This window comes from Zootoca vivipara, chromosome 15 (genome assembly GCF_965207765.1).
Source record: "Zootoca vivipara chromosome 15, rZooViv2.hap1.1, whole genome shotgun sequence".
Lineage (NCBI taxonomy): Eukaryota > Metazoa > Chordata > Lepidosauria > Squamata > Lacertidae > Zootoca > Zootoca vivipara.
The window spans coordinates 9429891-9457794 of record NC_142598.1 but is presented as its reverse complement, the minus strand read 5'-3'; the positions used below and the strand labels follow the sequence as shown (position 1 = coordinate 9457794).

At 39.7% G+C, this 27904-nt stretch overlaps 1 protein-coding gene and 1 long non-coding RNA gene across 14 annotated transcripts in view; one reads left to right on the top strand and one right to left on the bottom strand.

Moving 5' to 3' along the window:
• The window catches only part of NFIX (nuclear factor I X), a 195369-nt gene that overhangs the window by 129469 nt on the left and 37996 nt on the right, over positions 1-27904 (bottom strand). For 2 of the 13 annotated variants that reach the window (XM_088658562.1, XM_088658566.1), the window contains exon 1: positions 31-452. The exons of 9 other annotated variants lie outside the window; for them this stretch is intronic. In XM_088658562.1, the coding sequence (XP_088514688.1) occupies positions 31-33 (3 nt within the window). In that variant the 5' untranslated portion in view covers positions 34-452. Of the gene's footprint in view, positions 1-30; positions 864-27904 lie in introns of those variants that run through there. 2 more of the 13 variants (XM_088658564.1, XM_088658565.1) reach the window with 2 other exon arrangements.
• LOC148683369 (uncharacterized) lies at positions 654-21164 on the top strand. The gene is made up of 3 exons (XR_015947244.1): positions 654-741; positions 11157-11213; positions 21038-21164. It is a non-coding gene; the product is annotated as an uncharacterized LOC148683369 (long non-coding RNA).

Sequence of the window (27904 nt, the reverse complement as noted above, 5' to 3'; positions counted from 1 at the left end):
AGGGGGAAAGTCAAAAGTGGAAATAATTACCATTGCTCTGGCTCATCCCGGCGAAGCTAAGCCCCCGATTCAGAAATTCTGGGCTCAGAATTGCAGAGTGTGGAAGGGGGGTGCTATTGGGGCCGTGAGGTGGAAGAGGGAGGAGGGGAGAACACGGAGGAAAGTAAAAAATATAAAAAGGAAGTGCACAGAAGAGTGCAGGGTATTTCTTAAATTGGGTGGAAAACAATTGTTGGCTGCATTCTCTAGTGCAAACTGTTAGCCAATTATTATTATTATTATTTTTAAAAAAGTCTTATTTAATAAAAACAGTGGGATAGCAAAAAAGGAGGATTAAAAATTGAAGAAAGCAGGTTAGGAATGGAAACATCAGTGGGGGACAGAAATAAATCAACATCACCACACACATACACACACAAAATATGTTTTCTTTTTTTAAAAAAAAGCCAAATGTCTCTTAAGGATAATAATAATAATAATAATAATAATAATAATAATAATAATAATAATAGGAAGGATGAAGGGAAAAAATAAAAACAGGCAGAATAACAGCAACTGATCAGGAGGGGGAGTTGAGAGGGGGGAAAGAATCTCTCTCAGCGTTGGCAAAAATGCAAAGATGCAACTTAGATGTGGCTCCCTCCGCCTGAGAACAGGGGCGATCGTAGGTCTAGGGGAAAAGGGACAGACTCCGCTCTGGAATCAGCTGTGATCGGCTGCTGGCAAAACCCAACTGCTGGGGTATGAGGGATTTTGTTGTTGTTGTTGTTTCCCCCCTTTTTTCCTTTCCCTTTTTCCTCTTAAACTCTCTTGCTCGCTTGCTTTCTCCTTTCATGCTCAGTCCCCAACCATTTGCCTGTGCCAATGCCAGCAGAAAAAAAAGAGAGAGAGAGAGAGGAGAAGGGATCCACCTATTTGGCAAGGAGACACATCGTGGAGCAGCCAATGGCTGCATCAAAGAGAAAGGGAGGTGGAGGGGGGAGAGGTTGGCGGAGAAGGAATCAGGGAGGGGGTGGCAGAGAGAGAGAGAGAGAGAGAGAGAGAGAGAGAGAGAGAGAGAGAGAGACTCTGCAGTTAAGAGATGGAAAACAATTTGCCAAATCGACAAGTTCATATCTAATGAATAAGCAAAGTCCAGCCGCAATAAAAATTTTATTGGCCAGCAGATTTTGGCAAGGAGGTGACTGGCAAAATATTTTAAATAAATAAATATCATAGCATCCACCCACCTCTTCTCTCTCCCCCCCACCTCCAAAAAAAGACAGTCCCACAAGGCCTCAGAAAAAGCAGCTGTTCCGTCTTTCTCTCTCAATCTCATTCTCTTTCTGTCCTCGCTGCCTTTCCAACTATTTGTACAAAAAGATGAAAACCCTGAAAAATATTTCCTTCCAATTACAACTCTCTCTCTCTTTCAATATGTATGTGGTTAAGATATAGCCGCCCTGTTTTTTTCTCAGTTCAGGTAGCATTAATTTAAAATGCATACAGATATTATTTCTTTGCAAGTTCCTGGTATTGCTACTCCAGGCCTCAGCAAGCATCTTGGCTTTCCAAAACTAGGGTTTCAGTCAGCCCTATGAAGCTCTGTGCCACTTCCTTATTTTCTGCAATTTTCACCCCAAGATTTGCCAAAAAATTAATAATATATGCAGATTAGAGCCAACGGACCAGCATCACAATATGAAGTTATTCACCTAAACCAAATCCTTATTCCCTCTATTAAAATTTTATTTTAAAATGGCAAAGCTTAAAATGCATTGTTTTGAAAGTTTAATTTAATCTATTTCATTCCAACACCCACTTTTCTGTTGCTTATTATTGCTTCATGCCACATACTCAACTAAAAGGGCATCAGAAAACATGACTCTGTGGGGGGGGGGAACTAAAATAATTAATTTTGAGGGGAAAGAATAAGTACATTAAAAAGTACGAAAAAGTATGAGGACCAGAGAAAAAGAACGGTGGTGCATAAAACAGGAAAGCAAATGGGTGATTTAAAAGGGCAGAGAAAGGCAAACGCGAGAGAAGCTAAATTGTAAAAATGGAAAGATTTAAGAAAGAAAAGGAATGAAGGGACGCGAGAAAGATTCAAAGGCTTGCATTAGGGAGTCAAGAAAAGGGTGTGGCCTTGGGGTGCTTTTGCTGGACTTTTCTAAGTGCCGTCCTCAAGGAATTGGGCACAGAGAAGGCCGTGAGGCAACAATAGCCGAACTCATAGTTGCTTTATTAGAAGACAGCTCTGCTTGCTTGCTTCCTCTAATTCAGCCCATCCATGCACAAAGCGTCTTACCACCCGCAACCTCCCAATATCACAGGACAGAGACAGAGAGGTTTGCATCAAAGACGGGTGAATTTACAGACAAATTCAGGGCTCTGGTCCCACCAGAGAAAAAGAGCCCATGTACGCCTCCCTGCATCACCATCAGATATACTCAGAGCACCTCTAACCCTGACTTCGCTCGCAGAGCTGCCACCCTTATTCCTGCAACACCCTCGACAAGCCAGATGCTCCGGCGGGGTGCGCAGAGATGGCACAAAAGACAGACCTATGCCGAGCATTTGCCTACTGCCCACTGCCAGCTCCAGGCCTTGCTGCCAGCTTTCCAGCAACTAAGCAGGCAAGCTAAATCAGAGCTCTCGGATTTGTGCTCGCAAATCGCAGGGTGGAGGCTTTCCCCCGCCATAACACGTTTGGCTGGAGATTTTTTTGGGGGGAAATATTGCTGTTTTTCTCTCCCCCACCCCTCTCCCGCCACTTCACAAATCTGGCACAGGTCAGCCTGAGATACATTAAAAGCAGGATACGGGGCCCTCCAAACCCTCTTGCCGCTCATAAATATGTTGTCTGCTTGAGAAAAACACAGGCCTCCCCACACCTCTCCATGACCTTGGCGACAAACCCCCAGAGGACTGTAGACAAAGGTGATCTGTCCGCAGCTGTGTTAGGTAATACCTGAGCCTGCCCCCTTCCCCTCCATCAGGCAGATTAAAGGTGGGTGCGCAGGCAGGCAGTTGAGGTGGAAGAGTTCCATCCCGACACAAAAGCTCGGAGATTATTTTTCTATATCTGTGTCAAGAGGGGGGAGGGTGCAAGTCGAAGTTCAAGAAAGTAGAATAAAAGAGATAAAGGGAAAACGAACTTGTGCCCTTCTCTCCCCCCCACTCCACTCCCCCCCCCCCAAAAAACCCACATTTTTGAAGTCTGCCATTGAAATTCAAAACTCATTTGAAATTCTCACTTCCTTGTTACCTGGGAATGTACAGGTTCCCAGGTTTTTGTTTTAGGCCCAGGATCCTCCTTTACAAAGGACTGCGCGACCTTCAAAACATTTAAACAACTAAATATAATGTATGTTTTTAAAACAACAAGCAACTTTTGGTGTGGAACGAAACTACAGTACAATCAGTCTTTACACTCTTGGAAATATTCCCGTGGGGGGGGGGACATTGCAGCAAATTAAAATTAATTCAATTAACACTAACTTTATAGACATGTGCATGAGGAGCTGTGAAGACTAGACTATGAAGAACATTAAGAAGAATGAAGAAAACAAAATGAAGAGCAAAACAAAGAAAAAACCACCCACTTCTGTCACTACGACCCGTAGCATTCCTTTTCTTGTGATCAGAAGTGCTCAGTGTACAAGACAGAGGTGCAAAAGTACAGCCCCTTTGTCAAGGTCAGGTGGCACTCAACAAATACAAAAGCCAGGACTTGTAACAAGATGCTATATTTAATTATAATAAAAACAGCAGCAGCAGCAACAACAACACTGTTCTGTGAAAAAGGCCTATCAAGGCTAGGACATTCTTGTTTCCTAGCCTTGATAGGCCTTTTTCACAGAACAGCAATATTTTTACACACTTTCAGGGCTGGCCAGGAAGCTGCAAAGTACACCTAGCACCTCCAAGACAATAAATGTACTCCTAGGGCACACCTCTTGGGCTGCGCATGGATTTACTGATACCCTTGAAAATATTGTCACCCCAAGCAACCACTTGGGCTGCTTGTGCACTTGGGCTGGCATAGACAGCGTCAGTTTACAATACGACGATTGTCACAGCCGAAAAGCTCAACATTCTTGACACATGCATTGAACTAGCATATAAGATACCGTAATTGGTGTATTATGGCAGAATTGGGCGTCTATGGAATTATCTGAAGTAAGTTGCACATGGAATTCCACAGAAGACAGGAAAGCCGCTGTTCTATGGAACAGGTTTTGATTCCTTTAAAAAAACGCAACCTCATGAATACAACAGCCATGCTGGTTCTGCTATAATACATAGGGGTTTGTTGAAATACCGGTGTAGGTACATGCTATTTAAGAAACGTAACACAGAGGGATGGCAACAGAAACAATGGAAAGGTTGTCGAGCATCACCACCCATCCCTAGCGATTGCAATGGGAGTGCTGAATGCCCAACACCGAAAACCAGCAATTCATTTAGGAGCATTTATTATAGGCACCTTTGAGAATGAATGCACACTTTAGGACAGCCGTCCTAGGCAGATTCACTCCATTCCAAAAGCACAGCAGATTTACGGAACTTTAAAGCCCGAGTTTGAGCTTTCTAGGATACAGCTTATAATGGGATCAAACCACCGCTCGCAGTTACGATGCAAGCTTGATTCCTTTCCGTGAGACATGTGTGGTCATCTGGGGGGGTGTGTGTCAGTTTTTAATGCAGAAAATTAGGAACCTAGGAAGGTTTGCCATGCTGCAGCTTAATGAACAAACATTATTTTAATATTTATTTTCAGTGTTTTGTAGGTTAAAACTCTGCACAAATAACCTGGAATGAATAGTATTTTAGGAAAACCTCTCTTGTCTTTAAGGCAAATCAATAAATAAACAGGGGAGGGAGAAGTAGAGGCAAGTAGGAAAGATATGGAAACTTCAGCCATTAGTAGAGGGGGGAAAGGGGGGGAGAGAAGGAAAGAAAATATGCTGATGGAAAGACAGGTTAAAGGAAGGAAGTGAGAATGAAGGGGAAGTAAAGATTTAAGAGATTCAAATGAAGAAGAAAATTTCACGGCCAAGTATGGCTTTCTCCGACTCAGAGTTTAGATGTGGGTTGCATATACCCCCTCACAAAAATACCACCATCTCTTTGTTCTCACAATATAAAGCAACCTTTCTCTCTTCATCAGTTCCAGATTCATTAACAAAGTATGATGCTAAAGTGGAGAAGTTCTTAAGAGCGTTGTCTGAGAAAGACCTTTTTGCTCTCTTCCTCTCAAAGCAAGGGGTTTTTTGGGGGGGGGGGGTAGAAACTCCCAAGTCTTGTAGAGAGCTTATGAGTTTTAATTACTTCAAGTCAAAACTTTCTAACTCTGGGCCTCCCCCCCCCTTTTTAATGGTCTGCTCGTTTTGGGAGTCTCTCTCCTTCTCACTTTCACTCTTGTTCAGCAATAGGAGCACCGTGTAAAGCTTTCTTGGGGTTGTCATAGAAACAGTCAGTAGCACCCTGGCAAACTACATCCCTAGTGAATGAATAGCACATAAATTTCTACTCTCCAAAGGGCTAGTGAGACCTGCAACATATTAGCCTGTGGCTTGCCCCTGCTGAACCCCCCCCCCCCGAGTGCCAAAATAATAATGCTTTGGCCAACAATGAGTCAGTAGGATTTTGTGTCCAGGTTGGCCCAGCTCCAGAGACTGTAATATGGGGTACAGAATTTGTGGGGGGTGCATCTTGCCTTTCCATTATTATAAAGAGTTATGAAATACAAGATTTCGCAACACAAACTGTGATTTAAGTAGAGTTCTATAAAAACATGGCCAACCACAACTGAGATTTCAAGGAAACAAAATCCACTAGAAGCAAACAACAGATTCAGCCGTGGGTTAGGGCAATTAGACTCCTCCTCATCATTGCCACAAATAGACATAAATAGACTCCCGATTATAGACTTAAAAAAAGAGATTTTCATGTTGCACTCTTGCCTCTGACACAGATTTCCATAATCAGAATGCCAGCCCAAACCAATCCAAATGATGCATCAAATATACCCTATTTAAACCACCCCCAAAATTAGATAAAATTCATTTTCACAACCAGATGAAATATTTGTTCACTCAGATCCTCATTTTGCATATTACTGTACACAATTAAAACCTACAGATGACTATAAGTCTATGTAATAGTTATATCACTTTGATTCTCCTCTTCATTCTTCAGAGCTAACACACAGCGTCTGCCTGAAAAGTTTTTCCCTCTCTGACCTGATTTAGCACAAACAAGAGAAAACTGTGCGGCAGACTCAACGTCCTAACGAACTTGAGTTAATTAATGCTAGGAAAGAAAGAAGCTCCCTCTCAGCCTCTTGAATCATGGTTCACTAGCCTTTTCAATTTTCTATTTCCAAAAAAAAGGTGGGGGGAGGTTGCATTCAAATATTTTTCCCGTCTGAGCAGGGAAAATAAACAATACACAGAATTGGGGAGTGGGGGCAGAGTTAGAGCAGCACCGGACAAATGTGTGCAGGAACACACTATTTTTAAAAAAAAAATGCTAAGTTTATTTTAATATTTCCATCTTCTATAGTAATGTGAGTTGGCAGCAGCATAAGTGATGGAGAGGGCAGGAATAAATGAGTCAAAGGTTTTTAACTAAAGTTACAAAATGACTCCGTAATTTCACATTCAACTAAGCACTTGGAGTTAAGGGCAGAAATAGTCGGGAGCCGAGAAAATGTGTTTGTGGTTCTTTTCACATTTCTACCATTCTAAGTAACAGGGACAAAGAATAGCTGGAATTGTGACTCTCAGGTAATTAATCCAGTCCTGCCTTCTGTATGTAACCAGACCTCTATTCAACACCTGGATTTAGACTGCAAGATTGAGAGCCTCTTTGATTACAAACTTACTGAATAAAACTGCTCAGCCTTCTAGCAGAACTGGTGCCCTTTAGCTAGAAGGACTAGGCTCTCTATTCATCAGAAGTAGGTACATTTTGTAAAGACGTACTTAGGGTGCAGCTCTTGAGCACACCTATATATAGCCATGACAATTCCTACAGAATAAAGAACCAGATCTGTGACTGGTTTTTAACCAGCTGAAAGTTACGAATCATTACATGATGCCAGCACTCCAAGGGCACTACTCCAAATTCAGTGGAGACACCGTCAATTCTAAATGCTTCTGCTGGTGAAAGATACTCAAGACATTTAGATAAAATATGACTGAACCACACTGTGCTACCATAGCTGTCAGTAACCACCCCAGGCTGACATAACATTCCACCAAATCGGGTCAGGCGTAGTATGAAAGGAGTAGCACAAACCAGAGATAGCTTGCATTAGTACATTTTCTCAGCATTTATTTTATGGTAGCAATTATCCTAACGAAGCAATAGGATGTTTACCAATTTCCTCTCTATTTATTGGTGATTCAAATACAGCTGATCCAAATTCACTTCCACTTTTAAAGAAGAAAGTGGCTGCCTAAGACATCTCAGTGTGTAAATATATGCCATGCAAAATTAAAGAGTTTGTTTTGCTTTTGTGGCACAATTTGGCTTACAGCTACTTTTTTCAAAGACCACAACCTAGAGTTGCAAATAAAGCTGAAAAAGTAGATGGGCCTCGCTATATGTCTTTAGTTGTACAACCACAAAGTCATTTGAAAACCTAGGGCTTTTTATGGATATTATCCTTGATGTAAATTTTACGAGCAGTCCCAAGATCTGGCCAGTTAGGACAGAATATTATTATAGTTATGCTCAGTCCTTTTTTTATGGGGGGATGCAGGGGGACGCATGCCTCTAAACATTTTGTGAATCTAAGTTTGGCCTCATTGTGGGGCAATATTTCAATATGAGTAGGAAAATGAGAGTACCCCTAAACATTTTTTAAGAAAAAAAGCACTGGTCATGCTAAGAAACTCTTTGTTGGGATGGATTGAAAGCTACTGGCCCAGGCGTGGCAGGTATACCAGCACTGAGCGATCATGGAAGGCAGGGAGCCATAGCTTTTACTGGATAGAAAGAAGATACTAGAGAATTAACACCATCTCCTAAAGGCATATCTAATGGAACATCCATCTTAGTTGTTTCACTACAGGAATTAAGATTTTTATCAGACAAGCGCATAAAATGAAGTAGATGGCAGCACCCATCTTTGATGCTCTAGATACATGAATCGGGGGGGGGGGAACAATGCATATGATTTACACATAACATTTTACAAACATATGTGATGACTTACACTCTGGCTGTGGACCATAGCTGCCAAGTTATCCCTTTTTTTAAGGGATTTTCCATTATGCTGAATAGGCTTCCTCACGAGAAAAGGGAAAACTTGGCAGCTATGCTGTGGACAGATAGTTATTCCTCTGGAAAAACAGGAACCATTTTCTTCTAATTGCTATCACAGCACTGGCCCTGAGTGAGCCTTTATTTCATACTAGAATAATCTTAGTTATTTATATAGTTGAGTTGGATCAAATATCATTTACTGATGGATTTGGATTTTTAACTAACCCTACTACAGACTCTGAGCATCTGCAAGCTACTGTATATACAGTATAAACATTCAAAACGGAAACCAAATTAAAATTAAGCAGAATAGCACCAATTCCACAATCTATTTTCTTCTTTCACTTCGCCCTCCCCTTGTGATGCTTCTCTATTTACCACCCTCCCAACCAACTTTGGCTCTCTCACCAAGCATTGCCCAAGTAATCTCCAAACAGTGGTAGCTAGTTTTTAAGCAGTCCCTAGAAAAGTGGAGAAAGAACTGTCCCAGCTGGATGCAATCAAGTCTTGCATCCCTACAAGGAGGAATTCCTAATTTTTAATCGTAACCCAATTTCTAATCACTTTCTCAGTCCCACACCGTCTGCATTCTGATTTAAGTATGGTTCATCAATATTAGAATGAGCCAATATAAGAATGAGTATCAGGTTTGTCAGCCCCATCCCTCTCCTCCCGCTCAGGTGCAGCTGCAAGAACAGAAGCTTTCACTGTGATTTTAAACTAGCCACAGTTCAGCATTATGTCTAAATCGAGACAAACTATGGAGTTATTCTTAACTATGGTTTACTGAAATAAGCCAACTTCAAACTATGGCTTACGAAGCCGCCTTGTTTCAATAATCATGGTTAAGACACAACTCTAAACTGTGGTTAACTGAAAATGGAAATGGAAGCTTCGGATCTCCTCCTTGTGGCCTTCCCAAAGGAAGAATGGGGAAGAGGTGGGTATATCATTTATGTAATGATAAATCATTGGGTCTAAATACATACAGTAATTATCAATTGACAAGATAAAATCCACTTCGGTCTTGTCCATTTCCTGCTTAAAAAAACTGTTTCCAAAGAGTTACGTCCTACCCTTTCACAAACAAAACTAAGAAAATGGTAACTTTTCAAAATCCATTTTATAGAGAGTTGCAGAAGTGATGCAGGCATTGATCAAGAGGGGAAGTGTGTTGCTCATCATATCACTATCCAATTGGTATATGTTACGGTCACACCAAACGTACACACACAATCACTATAGTGTTGACAACACTTCTGAGAGCCAGTTTCAACTTTTCCTAGGGTACAGCTATGTAAACCACCAGCAAATATAACTTGAGCAGAGGCAGTCCAAAATGAATGAATACAAACCATGGCTATGAAGGGCAATGTCACTTCTACAAAACCACCTCCAAATCTCTGAATGCGTCTCTCCATAGACAGACTCTGCGTAAAAATGGTAATTGGGAGAAGCATGCGTCACATCTGTCCTTTATTCCAATAATCAACTGCATTAAAAGAGACGTGGTACCCCATTGCTACAATGCTCTTCTGCAGCAAATCTCCTCTGGGTGTTAAAAAAATAAAATAAAAATAAATTTGCAAGATTAAAAAAACCTACAAGAAGAATTTTGATAACTAAAACCCCACACCAAGCACAAACAGAAAAGATACATAAATATAATGAAACATGAAATGTCTCAAAATTAAAACAACGGCAGCAATAGCACAACATTCACAGAGAAGGGTGAGTGAGTTGTGCGCCTGTATTGTGCACCTGATGAAGAGGGTTCTAATCTACAAAAGCCAAGGCTACATGAATTCTGTTCGTCTTTAAGGTAACACGAGACTATTCGCTGGTTTTGCTGCAACAGAGTAATATGACTATCCTTCCAGCTTTCAACATCCTTGTGCAAACACGAAAAGCAACCCTCACCAACCGCCTCTCGTACCTGAAACACTGAAATATTTTCCTCCCCTTCGTTGGTATATAAGCTCAGAAGTCCAGCTATTCCACACAGGTTTATTATTTCAATCCTCCAAGAGTTACCCAGCTTTTCCCTGCCCTACCCCACAACATAAAATCTTGCTTTTGTAATCCAATGCACTAGGCAACAGGACTCACCAGTAAAGTGTCTGTCAATATAAAAACCAGAATGAAATGATTTAGTGTTCCCACAACTTCAGCTACCAAGATTCATGTCAGGTTTGTGAAATATAGATTTAAAAGAAAATATATATATTTAAATAAAAATAATATTTTTAAAAATCATCTACAGCAACAGTAGAATCACCTTCATTTAAACAACCTCCATCCCCACCCATATGTTTTTACTCTCATCTCTACCTCTTTATTGTTCTCCATAACTCAGAACACTATAGGAAAGCCATTGGTAGAAAGATAATTTGCCTGTGCATTATAAGAACAAATAATTCAGACTGGTGGACGATGAAACCAATTTAAGTAACTGAGAAAATTCTGGTTTAATTGCAGTGGAGATGGCAGATCAGGATCTTGGACAAGGCAGAGGTTGGCAACTCAATCAGCTTTGCAGACTAAAGGAAGCCTTTGTTGCAGTTTTAAACTCCCCCCTAAAAAAGCATTTAAAAAGCATTGCACGGAGCAAGCAATAAATACTGCTCAAGCTCTGACTAGACACCCTGGTGAAATTCTGAGTATTTTTGTCTGAGATTATGTAGTGATATTAACATCACCTTAAAAGACTGAGGACCAAAGCAATTGTAGAGAGAGGTGCTGAGTTTTGTCACTCGCACTGGATTTTCATGTCAGGTTTGCAAATAAAATAATATTTTAAAATATATTTCTTCCTAAGTTCCCAGGATAGGATAAAGTAATGCACAGTAATTATTCTACTTTAAGATTTAAATAAAGTTCATTCTGACACACAGGCCAAGTTCTCACTGAGGGGAGAAACCTGCATGCAGCTAGACCTCTTCGGAAAGCAGGTAAGGACATTTCTCTCCAACATTTTTCATTGTGCAGGAAATGTGTTTTTATAGAGGGGCATTTGTGTGCACTTCAGCTGCACTTCAGGGCAGGTACAGATTAACCATCTTTGTGAGAACCAGGCCAAAGGCTGCATCCTGAACACAAGTAGCTCCTTTCGAAATCAGTGGGATACACTCCCAAGTAAACGTGGTTGCCCAATTTATTTCCCAACCCAACAAGACAAAGATCAGGATTCTGCTTCAGCCAGAATAAAGTCTGGCAGTGTCCAGCTTTGAAGAAAAAAAATCAAAAACCCATTGCTTATTTATTTAAATGTTTTACTTATTAAGATGCTGATTTGGACACATCGGGTTAATCTGAACGAAATAGTGAGGGTGTTTTGTTGTTTTGTGACAATGAAATTACTTGCAACAGTGTTACTGGAAATAAAAAAAGGCAAGACGTCTCCCACAAATCAAACTCTACAGCAAAAAAAATCTTAGGACTGTTGTTTTTCAAAAATGAAGATTTTTATGAATCTGATAAAAGAAATGGCCCACATAACCCACTTAGCCTCTTATTCACTCTCTAGCTCACCTAATAGTAGAGTGGGGTGGATATTTAATGGCGGTAGGTTGTTGGTTCCTACACATGCACATACACTGGTGTCACCTATTGGTCTTGACATTAAATGTTGACTCACATGTTTCAATGATTGAGCTATCACAGATTGCTCAACACAGAGAAAATGTTTGTGGCATTCAGTTTAAGCTTGAAAACCATACCGCATTTTCAAAGGAGACAGTCCACATGTTCAGTTGTGAGGTGTCAAAGTGTGAATCAACCCTTATATATCAATGAGTGTTTGCTTTGCAATTGCCATGCTTTGTTAAATTACTTTTTATAGGGCATCTAAATGACATCATCATCAAATTGCTGTACTCCTGCATTGCTTCTGTTTTTATTTTGCTTTTCAGATTGCAGGAAATCTAACATCTTTTTTTAAATAAAAATGGAAACAATTCCCCACCTTTTTATATTTGATGGTTTTTTTTTATTTTTGCAGAGACATGCCAAGTAGGGCGAGTCTATGGTCACACATCTGTACTACTGCACAGTGCCACTATTACTTTACAAGTAGCCATTTTATCAGTGTATTTTTAATTGTATTTTGATTTATACAAATGTCTTTGTTGCCTATTTTCTTTAAAAAACACACACACACACACCTATTACAATATTTGTGTGATAGTGCTTAAATAAAAATGACCTTTAATGCAAATGTTAAAATTAATTTAAATTCCAGGTCAGCGTCATTTGAACACTTTGTTTCCCTCATGATCTTTTAATGAGTGATAAAATACCCCGTAGTCTATAGATAGATAGATAGATAGATAGATAGATAGATAGATAGATAGATAGATAGATAGATAGATAGATAGATAATCTGGTTGTGCAATAGACCTTAAATTTGAAAGTGCTTTAGCGCACGCACGCACACACAGCATGCTTAAAAGGAATTATCTCTACGCTATCTACATGGTTATAATATGCTCACTATTCTGGACATAACTTAGTAGGTTATAAGTATGCACACGCAGATACTTGGAAGTATGGAGAGTCAATTCCACATGTAGCGAAATAGCTGTGACTAGGAGAAAGAAGTCTACAGAAATTTATCAGAGAAATTTTCAGCCATTGGGAGTTCTGCCCATATGAGAATCTGCGCCACAGAACAACTATTTTTTAATCATTTGGGCTCTCCGTTATTCATTAGGTTTGTGTTGTTTTCAGCAACAGACCTACTACGAAAGGGGGGGGGACCACAAGGACTCAAAGTTTCACAAATAGGTATTCCCTCTTCTTTCTTCTTCAGCACTTCTCTTCTGAGATCGTTTTTTAAATTATCATGCATTTATCATTTCATATCAACTGTTTATAAGCCCTTCGTGGCTCACTCAGAAATGGAATAAGGACGCAAGGACAGGAAGTCTTGCTGCAGGGAGATAGCCATACTCTATTAGTTACTTTTTTAAAAACACATACACACAGGAGACAGCTGACTACAGCTGGAGCAGGGATGCACAAAACTCGAATAAACAACAGGCTGAATAAAAAGTAAAAGCTTCCTCTAGTGGCAATGCATCACTGCACTGGGGATGGGGAAGAGAGAGGCGTGATCTACATCTAGCACATGCTTATGCCCACTAAAATGAATTGTTATTATTATTATTTTTAAAAAATCTATATCACCCTTCATCCAAGGATAACAGGTTTACAATATTAAAACACAAAAACACATGCCATCATAACAAACAATAACTCTCCCCTCCATACACAGTTTAAAAGACCAGAGATTGTTTGATTAGGCAAAGGCCAATAAACAGGGAGGGGGTAGTGAACCAGTGGTCCTCCGGACGCGGCTGAACTTTCCGCTTCCACCAGCCACATCCCAAATGGCCAATAGCTGAAGACTGTGGGAGCTGTAATGCAGGAACTTCTAGAATGCCACAGGTTCCCCACCCCTGGGCCATAGTTTTGAGGGTATTCAACACTACTGAATATTCAGCATTCAGTACTACATGAGTATTATTATTTTGTTAAATGGACCAGTAAAAGTTCGATTATCTTGCAAGGAAGCAAAATAAAGTTTACAAGCTAATACAGGCATGGGTGGGGGGAAAGAGTCACAAAAATCAAATTATGGGAATGGCTACCATAGAGGATCTCATATTAGCGGAAAACCTGCCTAATTTTAGTAAGGGGGTTCAGCAAATGTCATAATTCAGTTATTGATTATATGCTATTTTCCTGTTATTGATGAGTCTACAAGGACACAGGAACACAGGAACAGTATTATTTAAAAGGAACATGTTTTTCATACCCTAATGCCAGCATCACTGCCTTTGTGTGCAAAGAAGCACATATGTTTATTTTAGAGATGCTACACCTACAAAGGAAAAGCAGATACTTAGATAAACCATTAAAAAAAACACCCAATAATAAATTGCTTTAACAAGGTTGGGTTGTAAGATAATTTTCACAGGAGCTATGGATGCAATAGAAAATATTTACATTGGCAAGGGTTGTCACAATGTACTGGGTGGAAAATTCTAGTTTGTTACTGTCGTCCATCAATGATCCAACAGTAAAATGTACTAGGAAGGCAGCCTCATGCTCAGGAGATATTTAAATCAATCACTGTCTAAAGACAAGAGTGAATGAACAAGGATGTAATAAATTTTCCTCTAAAACAGGAGGTGTAAAGGGCTGTTTCTAGGCCTCATCATTGCAGATATAAATTTTAAATGTACTCTATAGTCAGCCTCTTCCCTAGGACACATCTGTAAAAACATCCAAAAATCCCACACCTTCAAAAGCTTATTGTGCCCAGTGAACGCAAATTCAAATAAGAGCGTATTCCAACATGGCCACACTGCTGTTCACTCTTTAGGGAAGGGAAATTGGGACTGGATGAGTTTTGCACAGTGGAAGAATAAAGAGCCAGAATAAAATTTAAAAAATTAAATATCTACAAATAAAGTTTCCTGAACTCAGAGCATCTACATAACTACAAATTAGTTGTGTTCACATGTTACATTCCCTTTGGCTTAGCATGAATGAGCAAGGTACTAGTGTACCGCTGTTCTCAAGTTCCCACTTTGCTCCTTCCCTTCTGCTCTCTTGGTTGCACTGGAAGCAACAAACCACAAGCCTCGACTTGCCACGTTATCCGAACCTTGTCTCGTGGTTTGTTCCCTCTAAACCAAACACAAGTGGTAAGCCAAGAATAAATGCTGCTTGTCTGCATTAAACATTAAACTATGGTTTTATGTGATGTGCAAACCATCCACAATGAGAAATTATACCAAAAACAGGAATGCAGGAGGCTTGTACAACTTGCACAAGTCATCATGCCAAATGCAGCATACTAGCCACATATTATGGGCTAGTGGATGGCTTGATAGCTCTCCTGTTTGGGGCCCCAGGCAAGCTGCTAAATCAAACGGCTTGTCAAAACACTGGTAAAAGCTAGTTCTCTTCATTCACCTTGGTTGGTCGCAGGCTAGGATTGCCACCCGTCCCTAGAGAAACTTGGTCACCTTTTCTGGAGGAAAATTTCCCCCGTCCTGTTTGGATTTCAAACAGGATGCCTTTTTTCATGTATTCAAGCTCATTCTCTTCCTCAAAAACTGTGTGGGCAGAGGGTGGGTCCAGTAAGAGGAGAAGAGCGAAAGCCTGAGAAGGAGTTTGTGCAGGCAGAGGTTGGATTTATGAAGAGAAGAGCCGAGAGTGAGAGCAAGAGTAATTGTGGGATGTGGGGCCTGGAGGAGGAGTTTGAGAGAGAGGGTTTATGAGTGGGCAGAGGGTGGGTCGCAGAAAGTGAGAGAGGGGGTTTGCATGGGCCTTTTTGAGCAGGCAGAGGGGGCAGTGGTGGGACAGAGAGCAGAGAGCAAGAGAGCGGGTTTGAATGGGCCTGGTGGAGAGTGGGGGGAAATAAAGTTTTTGCACAGGCAGAAGCATGTGAATCAGAGATGGAGGACTTGCATGGGCCTGGTCCATCCGTCTGGTGGAGAGCGGAAGGATGGAAAAAGAGTGTTTTTGTGTGGCCGGGGGGGGGGGGGGGTGGAGAGCAAGAGAGAGGTTTATTTTCATTGAATAAACCACTGTAAATCGCATGTGCCAATGTAATGGATTGCTTTGAAGTCATTTCTGCACCAGGTAAAGGTATTTTTTAGCCCATTTCCTCCACTGTTCTTTATTTTGCCTGACCAAAGGTGACAACCCTATCACAGGCCTTCTTCCATCTTCTTGGCATTTTCATTGAAGCAACACAGTAATGTGGCCTTATTCAGTAAGAAAAAAAAACCCCTGTATCTAATAGAAACTTATTGCTAACTTCTTGGAGTTGGTTAAGAACTGTAGACTATTCAGAAGATTTTAACATCTAAGGTTGGTCAGCATTTCTGTTTGTTTATTTTCTTATATGCCAGATGTTTTCTCCTGTCCTATCTAAATAAATGTCTAAGGAATATTCTGAGTTCTGCCTCAGAAATTCAGCAACTCAAGTCTACATGAGCCTCTGACTGCTTGGTTCTATGTTACTTCATATACAGTGGTACCTCAGGTTACAGACGCTTCAGGCTACAGATGCTTCAGGTTACAGACTATGCTAACCCAGAAACAGTACTTCGGGTTAAGAACTCTACTTCAGGATGAAAACAGAAATGGTGCGGCGGGGGCGCAGCGGCAGGCCCCATTAGCTAAAGTGGTACCTCAGTTTAAGAACAGTTTCAGGTTAAGAACGGACCTCCAGAATGAATTAAGTTCTGAACCCGAGGTACCACTGTAATCTCCTGCCAACCTAGCAGTTCGAAAGCAATTCAAAGTGCTAGTACTGTAGATAAATAGGTACCACTCCAGCGGGAAGGTAAACGGTGTTTCCATGAGCTGCTCTCGTTCGCCAGAAGCGGCTTAGTCATGCTGGCCACGTGACCCAGAAGCTGTACGCCAGCTCCCTTAGCCAATAAAGCGAGATGAGCGTCGCAACCCCAGAGTCGTCCGCGACTGGACCTTATGGTCAGGGGTCCCTTTACCTTTACCACTGTAATATTCTTTAAGAGTAAAAGAAGTTGGAAGGCTCCTGCATTAAGTTTAGAAAGATGTATTCAGAGTTTGGAAGCCTGTGTGAAAGCTTGCCAAAGTGCACCATGTTTGTGCATTAAATGTCACCCTATGAGTGACTTTGAAAAGTGTCTTTGCTCTGTTAGCATAGTTGCCAAGTAGCCAAAAGGGGGGACAGAGCGAGGAATAATGTGCCCTACTTCTGTGCGCCTTTAACAGATGTTTGATATGCAACAACAACAAAATAGCATGTAGCTAAACAATGGCTGGGTGCAATTGTTCACCGGCACCATGGTTTAAGAAACTGTGGGTGAGTGCCTTGGATTATTATCTCAGTTTGTTAATCTACATTAAGTTAGCTTTGCCTAGTTCAGATGTAACAGGAAATCTCTGGCTTAGTGCAAGCCAGGATCTCCATGCTGAAGCTGGTGAGCAGTGAAGGAAGAAGCAATGTAGTCCCAGCACACGGCCACCATTTTGTTAATCACTGTGTGCATTCATGTGATTTCAATGGCATGGGAGAAACATGGAAATGGCATGGGGGAAAGGCTTAAATGTCAACACCCCCAGTGTCATTGTCCCAATCCGAATTCTACCCTTCTCACCCCACCTCACCTTTGGCTTTGAAATACAAGAAGACTTAGTTCATTAATCTCCTGGGGCACTTTTTAGCTTCATTGCCAAATAGTGATTTCAACACTGGACTTTTGCATCCAAAGCCAGCATTTTTTCAACTGCATAATACAGTTGTTTCTCTGGAAACAAATCTGTCAGGTACAGTACATTATAGCATTTTCATTTAAAGAGGGGAAAAGAAACAACCCCTTCTACATCTTTAAAATAATGTTCTGAAACAAAATAAGAAGCAAGTCATGTTTCCTAAATGACCCATCTCAGTTCTTGAACCCGGTGTAAATACTGTACTGGGAAAGACCTCTCAAAGCAAATGGGGTTCTATTGAGATATGGAGAATAAACCCTAGCCTGCAGAGAACGAAGGGTAAAAAAAAAAGTCAACAACTTAAGGTGAAAATATTTGGACAGGGTCTAAGACACACTAAGAAAGCAACAGAGGAAAGCAAAAGAAAGCTGAAAGAATTCGGAAGAAGTTGAAAGAAGCAAAGCTGCCTAACTAGTTAGCATTAGTATCCTAGGAAATGGTATGCAAGCAGAGGAGTGTTCACTCATCAAAGCATATCTGAAAGCTTTTGCAGGAGGGCTATGAGTTAGATAGGGGAGGACAGGAATCCAGGTTGGGTTTCTGCCTGGTACACAGATATTTGCAGCAGATACTTCTCCCCTAGGTAATGATTTGCGGGTGCTAACCCTGCCTGAACAGAAGCAGGTTTGTTCCTCCTACATTTCTCCCCATTTAATGAAGATAAGTCCTGCATCCCGTTGTTAAGACTTCAAAAATAATTCTCTCTTCCTGGAATGCAAGCAACAAGGGTCTCAAAAAAAGTCTAGATTCCTCCCTGCACTCCCTAGAGTAAAGCTGAAGAATGATCAGAGCTCACAGCCCAAAGTAGCCTGCTACTCTGCTTTCAGTGCTTATACTCCTGCTTGCCAACCTTCCCTTTTAAATCCGCCTCTCACCTACCAAAACAAAAACTAAACTAAACTAAAAAATCCAGGAATCCAGGCTACTGTGCCTCATGTTAAAGAGAGATTCGCTCATTTGCCTGTGGCAAGGCTTCTTGGATAGATTCAAATCCTGCCTAAGTGGCGGCAACAGCAACAACAAAATTAATTATTCTCATTTAATTTAATCCTCATATCCTTTCGCTTTAGGGCACAGTTCAGCTTCTGGAACCAAGACCCGCAGGTTTCTGCCTGAAAAGCCTTTAACGTTCCGTCCCCCCACCCCCACCCCACACCAGTTCCCCTTCAAATGCAGCCAAATATCCAAGTATTTGTGGGCGAATGAAAGCAATAAACCAAAATTTTAAACTAAGATGCCTCAAGATCTTTGTTTCTTATTTTTTAAAAAAAGTTTTCTTACTTTTCGCACATGAAGAAAAAAAGACGAGGAATCAGAGAAAGAGAGAGGAAAATGGAATCCCTCAAACAGATGCCAGATTCCTAGGTGGTGAGAGAAAGGAAACCAATGTGCAGCTTGCGAGAAGGAAGATTTCACGGGGGGAAATAAATACTGATCTCTTTAATCATATTTCATGTATAGGGCTGCACTGCATTGTCCTATAACTGTAATACTGCGAAAATAAAGGGGAAATATGCCTCCTGTCCCAGCATCAATTTACCACAACATTCATTATAGCAATTTATAATACTTAAAATTGATACTTTGACCAATTTTTCCATCCTGCATTCAAAGTCTTCTTCACATATTTATGTGTGGCCAAAAGGATCAGAGATGAATAGAGCAAAGGGTAGTCATTAACAGTTTGATCCCATAAATTTGCTGTGCCGGAACCCAGCACATAAATCCTTAAGAAAGGGGCGACCCAATAATTTTACTGGTATGAAAGAATGGCATGATTATAAAATTAGTGTAAAGCAGTATAATTGCACAAAATGTCACACTCCTATTGCTGTCAGATAACGCTACTGGCTTGGATCCTAATTTTCCTTCCATGAGCAGAAGGAAGTTCATGCACAGAATGGAGCTTCCCTCCCTTCTACAGCCCCTGCACCCCCTGAAAAATCTGCTCCTGGAAGATGGGGGACCCTTGGAAATGGGGAGGCAGACTGCGGGTGCAAAGGGAAGTTGGCAGAAATTGGCTCTTACATGAGCAGCAAAGCAACTTGGGATCAAAGCAATAATCTAACACCAATATTTAGAATCAGGGCATTGGACAATGGGTAAGACTGTGATTCTATGCACACTAGGGAGCAAATCCCATTGAGCTCAGAGAGCTCAACTCTGTGTCAACTTGCAAAACGAAGCTGTTGTAAGGCCTTTTTATATGCAAGTAATTCAAGTCTTTGAGCTTAAAATATTGCTCTTAAGGTCCAAATCTATCACAGAGCTCAGCAATTAAGAAACGTGAAAAATGAACTTCAAATTACCCACTTTTAAAAATACCTTAGCCTACTGTCATTCAACCACACCACTGCCTATTAATTGAAACAAAATACACATTTCTGTGCCTTGATCTCACTGTATACTTAGCATATAAGCCTCAAAATATATAGTGGAAAGTTGCAGAGTCTGTATTCAGACACAGTAGCATAGGCAGATATGGCACCTGTGATATTAATGGCCCTGTTACACTGTATTAAAATATGAGCCATGATACCCCACCCTGCGAGATATGAGATTATATTATGAAGCATCTTGTCTTTGCTGGTTGAAGGAATGGTTGACATGGAAGAATCCACATATTTTAGACTTAGAAGGTCATGATAATTTTTTTGGTTGGCACACTTATTTGTGGTATGAAAAGGTGAAAGTACACAACAGATTTACAAACCATATAATTAGGAAAAATCTGTATAGAGTATGGGATAAATATAAAAACTTACTAAAACACCACTTTGGCTTTCACCATTGGAAGCCATAGTGGTAAAGAAAAAGAATATGATGGAAGGTTGGATAACTTATACAAATTTATTAAGAGAGAAAGGGGGAGAGTTTAAATTAAAAGAATTTAAGGACTTATCAGGAATGTTAACAACATGGATACAATATCATCATTTGAACGTAGTATTTAAGAAAGTTAGGAAATGAGGGTTTGGTGAATAAATATTACAATTGGAGAGAGACCTGTGGGAATGTAATGTTAAAGTGCTGCCTAAAATGTATAAGATATTATTGGAAAGGGATACGAAGGATGAACAAGTAAAATATTCAATGATACATTGGGCAATAGACATGGAAGCATGGGAACAATTGTGTAATACGGATATAAAATTTATAGCATGTTATGGTTTAAGAGAAAATTACATGAAAATATTATATAGATGGTACCTAACACCTAGTAGATTGGCAAAAATATAAAAATAAAAAACGAATAAGTATTGGAAATGCAAAGGAAAAGAATGTAGTTTTTATCATATGTGGTGGTCTTGAGGTAAGGTTAAAGCTTACTGGGAAATGATATATAATTTAAAAAAGATATTTAAGATAACATTTGTAATTAAAAAAACAGAAGCTTTTCTCTTGGGAATTATAGGTGTAGAACTGCTCAAACAGTATAGATATTTATTTATTTATTTATTTATTTATTTATTTATTTATTTATTTATTTATGCAGCTACAACTGCAATAATGTTACTTGCCCAAAAATGGAAAGAAGAAGAAGTCCCGACGAGAGGTGAATGGATACAAAAACTTACGGACTATGCAGAAATGGCAAAACTTACCGGAAGAATAAGAAATCAAGATAACAACCTTTTAAGAAAAGAATGGAAAGGGTTTATTGAATATCTACAAAGTGTAAACAGACAAAGACATTGACAGGATTACTGTAATAACCTGTAGTTTTAAAAGTATATATTATCAAAATAGATGAATAAAAAAGTAAGTTAATTTAAAATATGCAGGAAATGATAAAATAAATTTAAGGAACTGCAGAAAGAGGAGGAAGTAAGTCGAAGTTTGAAATGTTAGAACTATTGTTAAACTACTGAAATGTATATAAATGAAAACTATAAATAAAATTATTTTTAAAAATGAGCCATGAAGAAGAGACACTCTAAAAAAACTTTTTCAGGCCCCATAGATGAACACTGCTGGTCATTTAAAAATAAACATAATCACTTGATACATTTATAAAACACCTTTCTATCAATGAACTCAAGGCAGCTCACAATTACAGAATATAGCTGGAAAATGATTATATAACAAAATTATGCAATATAATTGGAAAATTGGGAAGAGGAACGTAAATGAATTCAGGCAGCAACTCTCACATAATGTTACATAATGACCAACTGAGACTTTTTTAATTATTTGTCAATCAAAAGGGCAGCAATGCTAGCACTCTCCAAGACCACCTTGCCCACAATGCCTAGCTGTGAGAAAGGACTCTATGAGACTACCCGATCTCTGTTCCTCATGAACCAGACGCTTCCCTGCAGGATCAGACCAAAGGCCTATCTACTCCGCTAATCTGTTTCCCACTGTGGCCAACCAGATGCCCACAAACAGGACGCAAAGCAACGGTCCTTTCCTGCTGTTGTTCCACAGTAACCCATGATTCAGAGGCATGGTGCCACTAATCCTGGAGGTAGTGAGTAGACATCAAAATCATAGATAGTCTTAGCCTCCATGAAATTATTTAATCTGCTTTTACTATTTTACCAGATTAGTCTAACAATAAACAAGTTCAAACAACACAATAAAAAGATTATTTTTACGATGATGATCATGATCATGATTTCTTGAATTTATATATGCCCTATACCCGGAGGTCTTAGGGTGGTTCACAGAACAAAATCAAAATATAAAGCCACAAAACATATAACCAAAATAAAACGAACCACCTAATAACCACCACCACCTTGGGGAAAAACACATTTTAAAAGGGCATAGGATGTCAAAGCAACCAAAGGCCTGGTTAAAAATAAAAGGTGAATAATGAAGGCACCAGGCGAACTTCCCTGGGGAGAGCATTCCACAGACGGGGAGTCACTGCAGAGAAGGCCCCGTTCTCGTGTTGCCACCCTCCGCACCTTTAGAGGAGGAGGCACAAGAAGAAGGGCCTCAGAAGATGATCTTAGGGTCCAGGTAGGTTCATATGAAAAGAGGCGGTCCTTGAGGTATTGTGGTCCAGAGACGCAATACTACTTATTTAAGCTACTACAAACACCTTATTTTTGCTATAACACTGCCAATATCTTATTGTTTCTATCCCTAACAAAGATCCTAGTTCCTCCTGAAAATTAAAAATGACTAGAAATGGGGTTACCGGTACCCAGATAAGAGCCTTGAGGGGCCAAACACATTCCTATTCAGAGCAGATATTGGCAGCCTTTGCTGATTTTTACCCTGAATTAAACACCACAGGTTCACCAGACTTAAGGAAGATAAATGAATACTTGAATAATGTTAATTTCAGTCCTCTTACCTCAGAATACATACTTTTTCTGAACCACCGTGTCTCAACAAACAAAACTGATCAGGCAGTTAAGAAACTGAAGCTTGGAAAGAAGCCTAAAGTTGGTGGTCTGGGGGGAGAGTTTTACAAGACCTTTAAATTTGCTATTCTTATTCACTTCCCAGCACCTGTTCAACAATATCTTAGAGGGTGGTGTGATCCTAGAGCCTTGGAAATACACACAGTGTGGATTCTGAAGCCATCCCATCACCTTGCTAAACCAAGATGCAAAATTCATCCCTTTACTTACATTTGGGATGAATCATTGATGGGATGAATCGTTTACTGTATTTACTGAATATTGAAGAGGACCAAACAGGTTTTCTTTCTGGCCAACAACTGGCCAATTCAATTCGGAGGGTGCTTGATCTCCTCTGCACCCCACATCCTGCTGTCATCGGGTGCCTTTAAGGTGTTTGATTATGTTGAATGGTCATTTTTAATGTGTATCCTGAAGAAACTTCTGTTCAGCCCTCAACTTATACATACCATTCACCAATTGTACTCTCTGACAGAAGCAGTGGTAAGAGTTAATACAGAGACTCAATACCTTTTATGCTCTCATTTGGAACAAGACATGAATGTTCCTTATCCCCTTATCTTTGCACTGGTCATTGACTCTCTGGCATCAAATATATGGGATGGCCCACTTATTATTGGTCCCAGGATTAACAGTACTGCCCAATCCATTAATCTACTTGCTGGTAATATTTTGTTGCTTCTTACTTCTATTAAAGATGTAATCCCAGCCCTTCAGATCCAGCTAGAGAGTTCTGGGGAGGTGGTGGATATCAATTATAAATTGGAACGTATGTGCATCATTCTGCTAGATACACAAAAATGACTGCAGCGATTGTCTAGTTTGAAATTGCAATTTGGCTGCCTTAAATACCTTGGAAGCTTTATACCCAATGCTATTATTTAGTAGCACAATAAGAACTTTGATCCCCTACTAGAGAGGGCAAAGGCAGACATTGCCAAGTTGAAACAACTCATTCTTTCCTGGCTGGGAAAGATTGCTGCCCTTAAGACGACACTACTCCCTAGGTTCTTCTTCTTGTTTCAGACCCTCCCCATTGAGCTCCATTTGTGTGATTTCAAAAAGCTTCACACTTTTAGTAAAGTGGGGCACAACCCACAGAGACGCAAGTCAGTAATGTATAGGAGAACTAGAGATAACAGATTTGGAACGCCCCATCTACAGACATATTACAAGGCATTCCAGATTTGGCAGTTTAACTGCATTATTAGGAAACACATGGGTAAACTGGAATTAGGCTGTGAAATGCCTTTGATTAATGCCCAGCCATTCCCCCCTTCCGTATGTTAGACTATCAAAAATATTGTCAATCCCTTTCTATGAGTCCCACTTTAAGTTTGGTTGAAATAGGCAAAATGATTGGCTAGTGATCCCCTCTCCCTTCACTATCCAAAATTTGTTGATCCATTCAATTATAGGTAATACTGTAGCAGGGTTGGGAAAGGAAGAACTACAAAGATTTATTCCAAACAAGGCAATCCTTTGATGATGCACCAACTTGAGAGCCAATTAGAAAAGCTAAAACTGAGAGAAAAAAGAGAAAGAAAAGGAAAAGAGGAAAAGGAATCTTATCTCCCTTTTTTCTTTCTTTTTCTTTTTCCCTTTTTTTTTTTTTTTAAATTGCATTTGTTATGTTATGTTAAGATATATTAAGTTATGTTATGTTACATCAAAAATTGTTATGTTTGTTAGGTTTTTCATAAGTTAGAATTCTTTTCCCCCCCCTTTTTTTTTATTCTTTTTTTTCCTCATCTGAAGTAACTTTTGGGTTGACATTATTTATTTATTTTTTCTGTTCTGTGTAGTTATGTTGTTATATCTGCTATCCATATTCTATTCTTTTTATATGTTGAATTTTAAAGATTTTCAATAAAGATTATTTTAAATTAAAAAAAAAAAAAAAGAAAAGCTAAAACTGAAGTTGTAAACACCTTTTTTGCTTCGCAGTGGCATCACTTATATGGATTACCTTGTTCTCTGACCAGTGTTTGAGAAACTATGTGAGACTAGCTCTAGACGTGTTAAGGAGGTTGCAACAGATATCTGCACGACGCTAATAGACTACCAGTTTAAAGCTGAAGAGGGACTTAAACTTAGGTGGTGCCATTACTGTGGGTGAATGGTACACACCTCCTATTAAGACCATTTCTGCTAAAATCAAGGTCTATAATGAAGCTTATGACTACACTATTCTAACAATGTTTTTTCACCTTTATGTTGCAGGGTTGCTAGAATACAGGAACACTGATTCACCAATGGTGAGAGTGTTCAAAGTTCCAAAGTCCTTTTGGACGGAAGAGTTTAGTATGATAACTAACCTCCCTCATAATATTGACAGGGAGCAGGGTTGAGCTTTATTGTCATTTATTTATGTTAAATCATCCTTAAGCGGTGGCATCTATGGAGATAGCATTACATGGGAAGAACACTGATGAATGTTATATACACAATGGTATAATATATAAATTTAATAAATAAAAATAATAATAAAGTATGGTATTTGGCCTTGACTGATAAATCATTTAATGCTAAAAGGTGACGACTGGAGAAACATACAAGGACACCTTTGATGCTGACTGGTTTATATTTATTCATTTGTTAACTCTCATGCAGAGGAGTCCCGATCTCCTGTCCCTCATAATTCTTTTAAGGTGGGTTACTTGACTTAAAATGATGATGCTGTCTTGTGATTACATCTGTAATACTGAAACTGATCTGTACCTGTTGACCGATGCCCCTTGTTCTGCTTGTATTGTGTTGTTTTGTTTTGAATAAAAATCACCAACAATGAATAAAAAATCCTAGTTCCTGAAATTCCTAACTTAGATATCTTTAACTACAGGATCCCAACTGCTTTGCTTTTTTTTTCTTCCTGTTTTTTCTCATCATTCTCAATCTTATTAATCCAAGATGTAATCTACTCTGTTTTAGTTGGTTTTATACTGTACTTCCATCATATGGTAAGGTAAGAATATATAACACTTGTGTCTAGTGCTCTTTAGGTATACAATATTTCACAAATTTCAGTAGACACATTGTTACTCCAATCTGGAAGGTTTCATTTACACCAAAAAATATTCACCACTACATGTGCAATCACCTTTTCTCTCTCTACAGAAACATAAATGCTTATCCCCCCACTATTACTTTTCCAGGGAGCCCAATGCCATTGTATTGGTGCTGACCTTTAAAGCCCTAAACGGCCTCAGTACTGTATACCTGAAGGAGCGTCTCCACCCCCCATCATTTAGCCCGGACACTGAGATCCAGCGCCGAGGGCCTTCTGGCGGTTCCCTCACTGCAAGAAGCAAAGCTACAGGGAACCAGGCAGAGGGCCTTTTCGGTAGTGGCACCTGCCCTGTGGAACACCCTCCCATTGGAGGTCAAGGAGATAAACAACTACCTGACATTTAGAAAACACCTAAAGGCAGCCCTGTTTAGGAAGTTTTTAATCTGTGATATTTTAATGTATTTTACTATTTGTTGGAAGCCGCCCAGAGTGGTGGGGGAAGCCCAGCCAGATGGGCGGGGTAAATAAATTAATAATAATAATAATAATAATAATAATAACAATGCCCTCTTAAACACACTTCTGTTCTCTATACTTGAATTTTTCTTGATATCTGCTTTTAACAATATTTAATTTAGGGTATGTTTTTTTCTTGTGTTTCTTTAACGTGTTTCAAAATATTTTCTATTCCCTTTCTGAAACACAACTTGTCATGATCTTATTAAAATATGTGTAATTTGGAGGAACTGGAAAAGGTGGGTATGTAACTTTCCCATCACTTCTACAAATGTTTTTTATGATTCCAGTCTTGCTAGCTGGCCCGTCCTCTTTTCTTCCAAATCTAACCCCATTTTAAAGCCATCTCAATTGATGGCCATGAACACATCTTCTACAGTGGTGGAAAGTACTTCCTTTTGTCAGTCCTAAATCTCCCACCATTCAGCTTCATTGGATGACACCTCCGCATACACCCCTTTCTAATATTATGAGGAGGGGAGGGGGCTCGCTGTCCACTTTCCCCACACCATTCTCCAGTCTAGACCCCGTCTCTCACTAATATCACCAGATGGAAAGTGAAACAATATCTGTAAACACCTTCTGTTCCCACAGAAACAAGGAACTGCCTAACTAAAGCCCCATTAACACTGTCATTGAAATCCTGCATAAATTAGTTAACACAATAGCAAAAGCTCTGCTGACACGGGACTTGAAAGGTGAAGGGTTGTGGAGAAATTGTGGTAGACAAAAAGTCCCTGGAACTTCCATTAGAGCAGTTTGGATTTTCAGTCTCCGGCGCTAAGTGTCTCCTACAGGTCACTTAGTGTGTTCTCCGTTAGAGAAGAAGAGGTGAAAAGAACAACATTTTTAAGTGCCTCTGAAATGTTGCTAACCTGTAAAGGTTAAGTTTTTATTTTGGCATGAGCTTTCGTGTGCATGCACACTTCATCAAGTGTGCATGCACACGAAAGCTCATACCAAAATAAAAACTTAGTTTGTCTTTAAGGTGCTACTGAAGGAATTTTTTTATTTTGTTTCGACTCAGACCAACACAGCTACCTACCTGTAACTGTAAAGGTTAAGAAAAGCAACACCTTCCCTTCCCACAAAACCTATATTTTCTCCACCAGAAGCACTAAAATGCCCAAATTTTTTAAAATTCCATACCCAGATGTCTTAAGTACCCAGTACAGAGAGGGTTTTTCAAAGATGCCCCATAAGTCACATAGAACCTCAGTTAGTTAGATCTAGCTAAATTCCAAAGTCTTAGCTCTTTAACAGGCTGATGCAAAGGGCATTATATAGTACAGATTTCTAAATGAGATTCAGAAGTACAGGACAGGACTGATGTTGGCAGTAACCTCTTCTCCAAGACCTTTGGCTAATTGAACAATTTATGGCCTTTCAAACTGGGGAGAGGGGTATTGTTTCTGTTTGTTACTATGTTCTGTATTTTTGTGTTGTAAACTGCCCT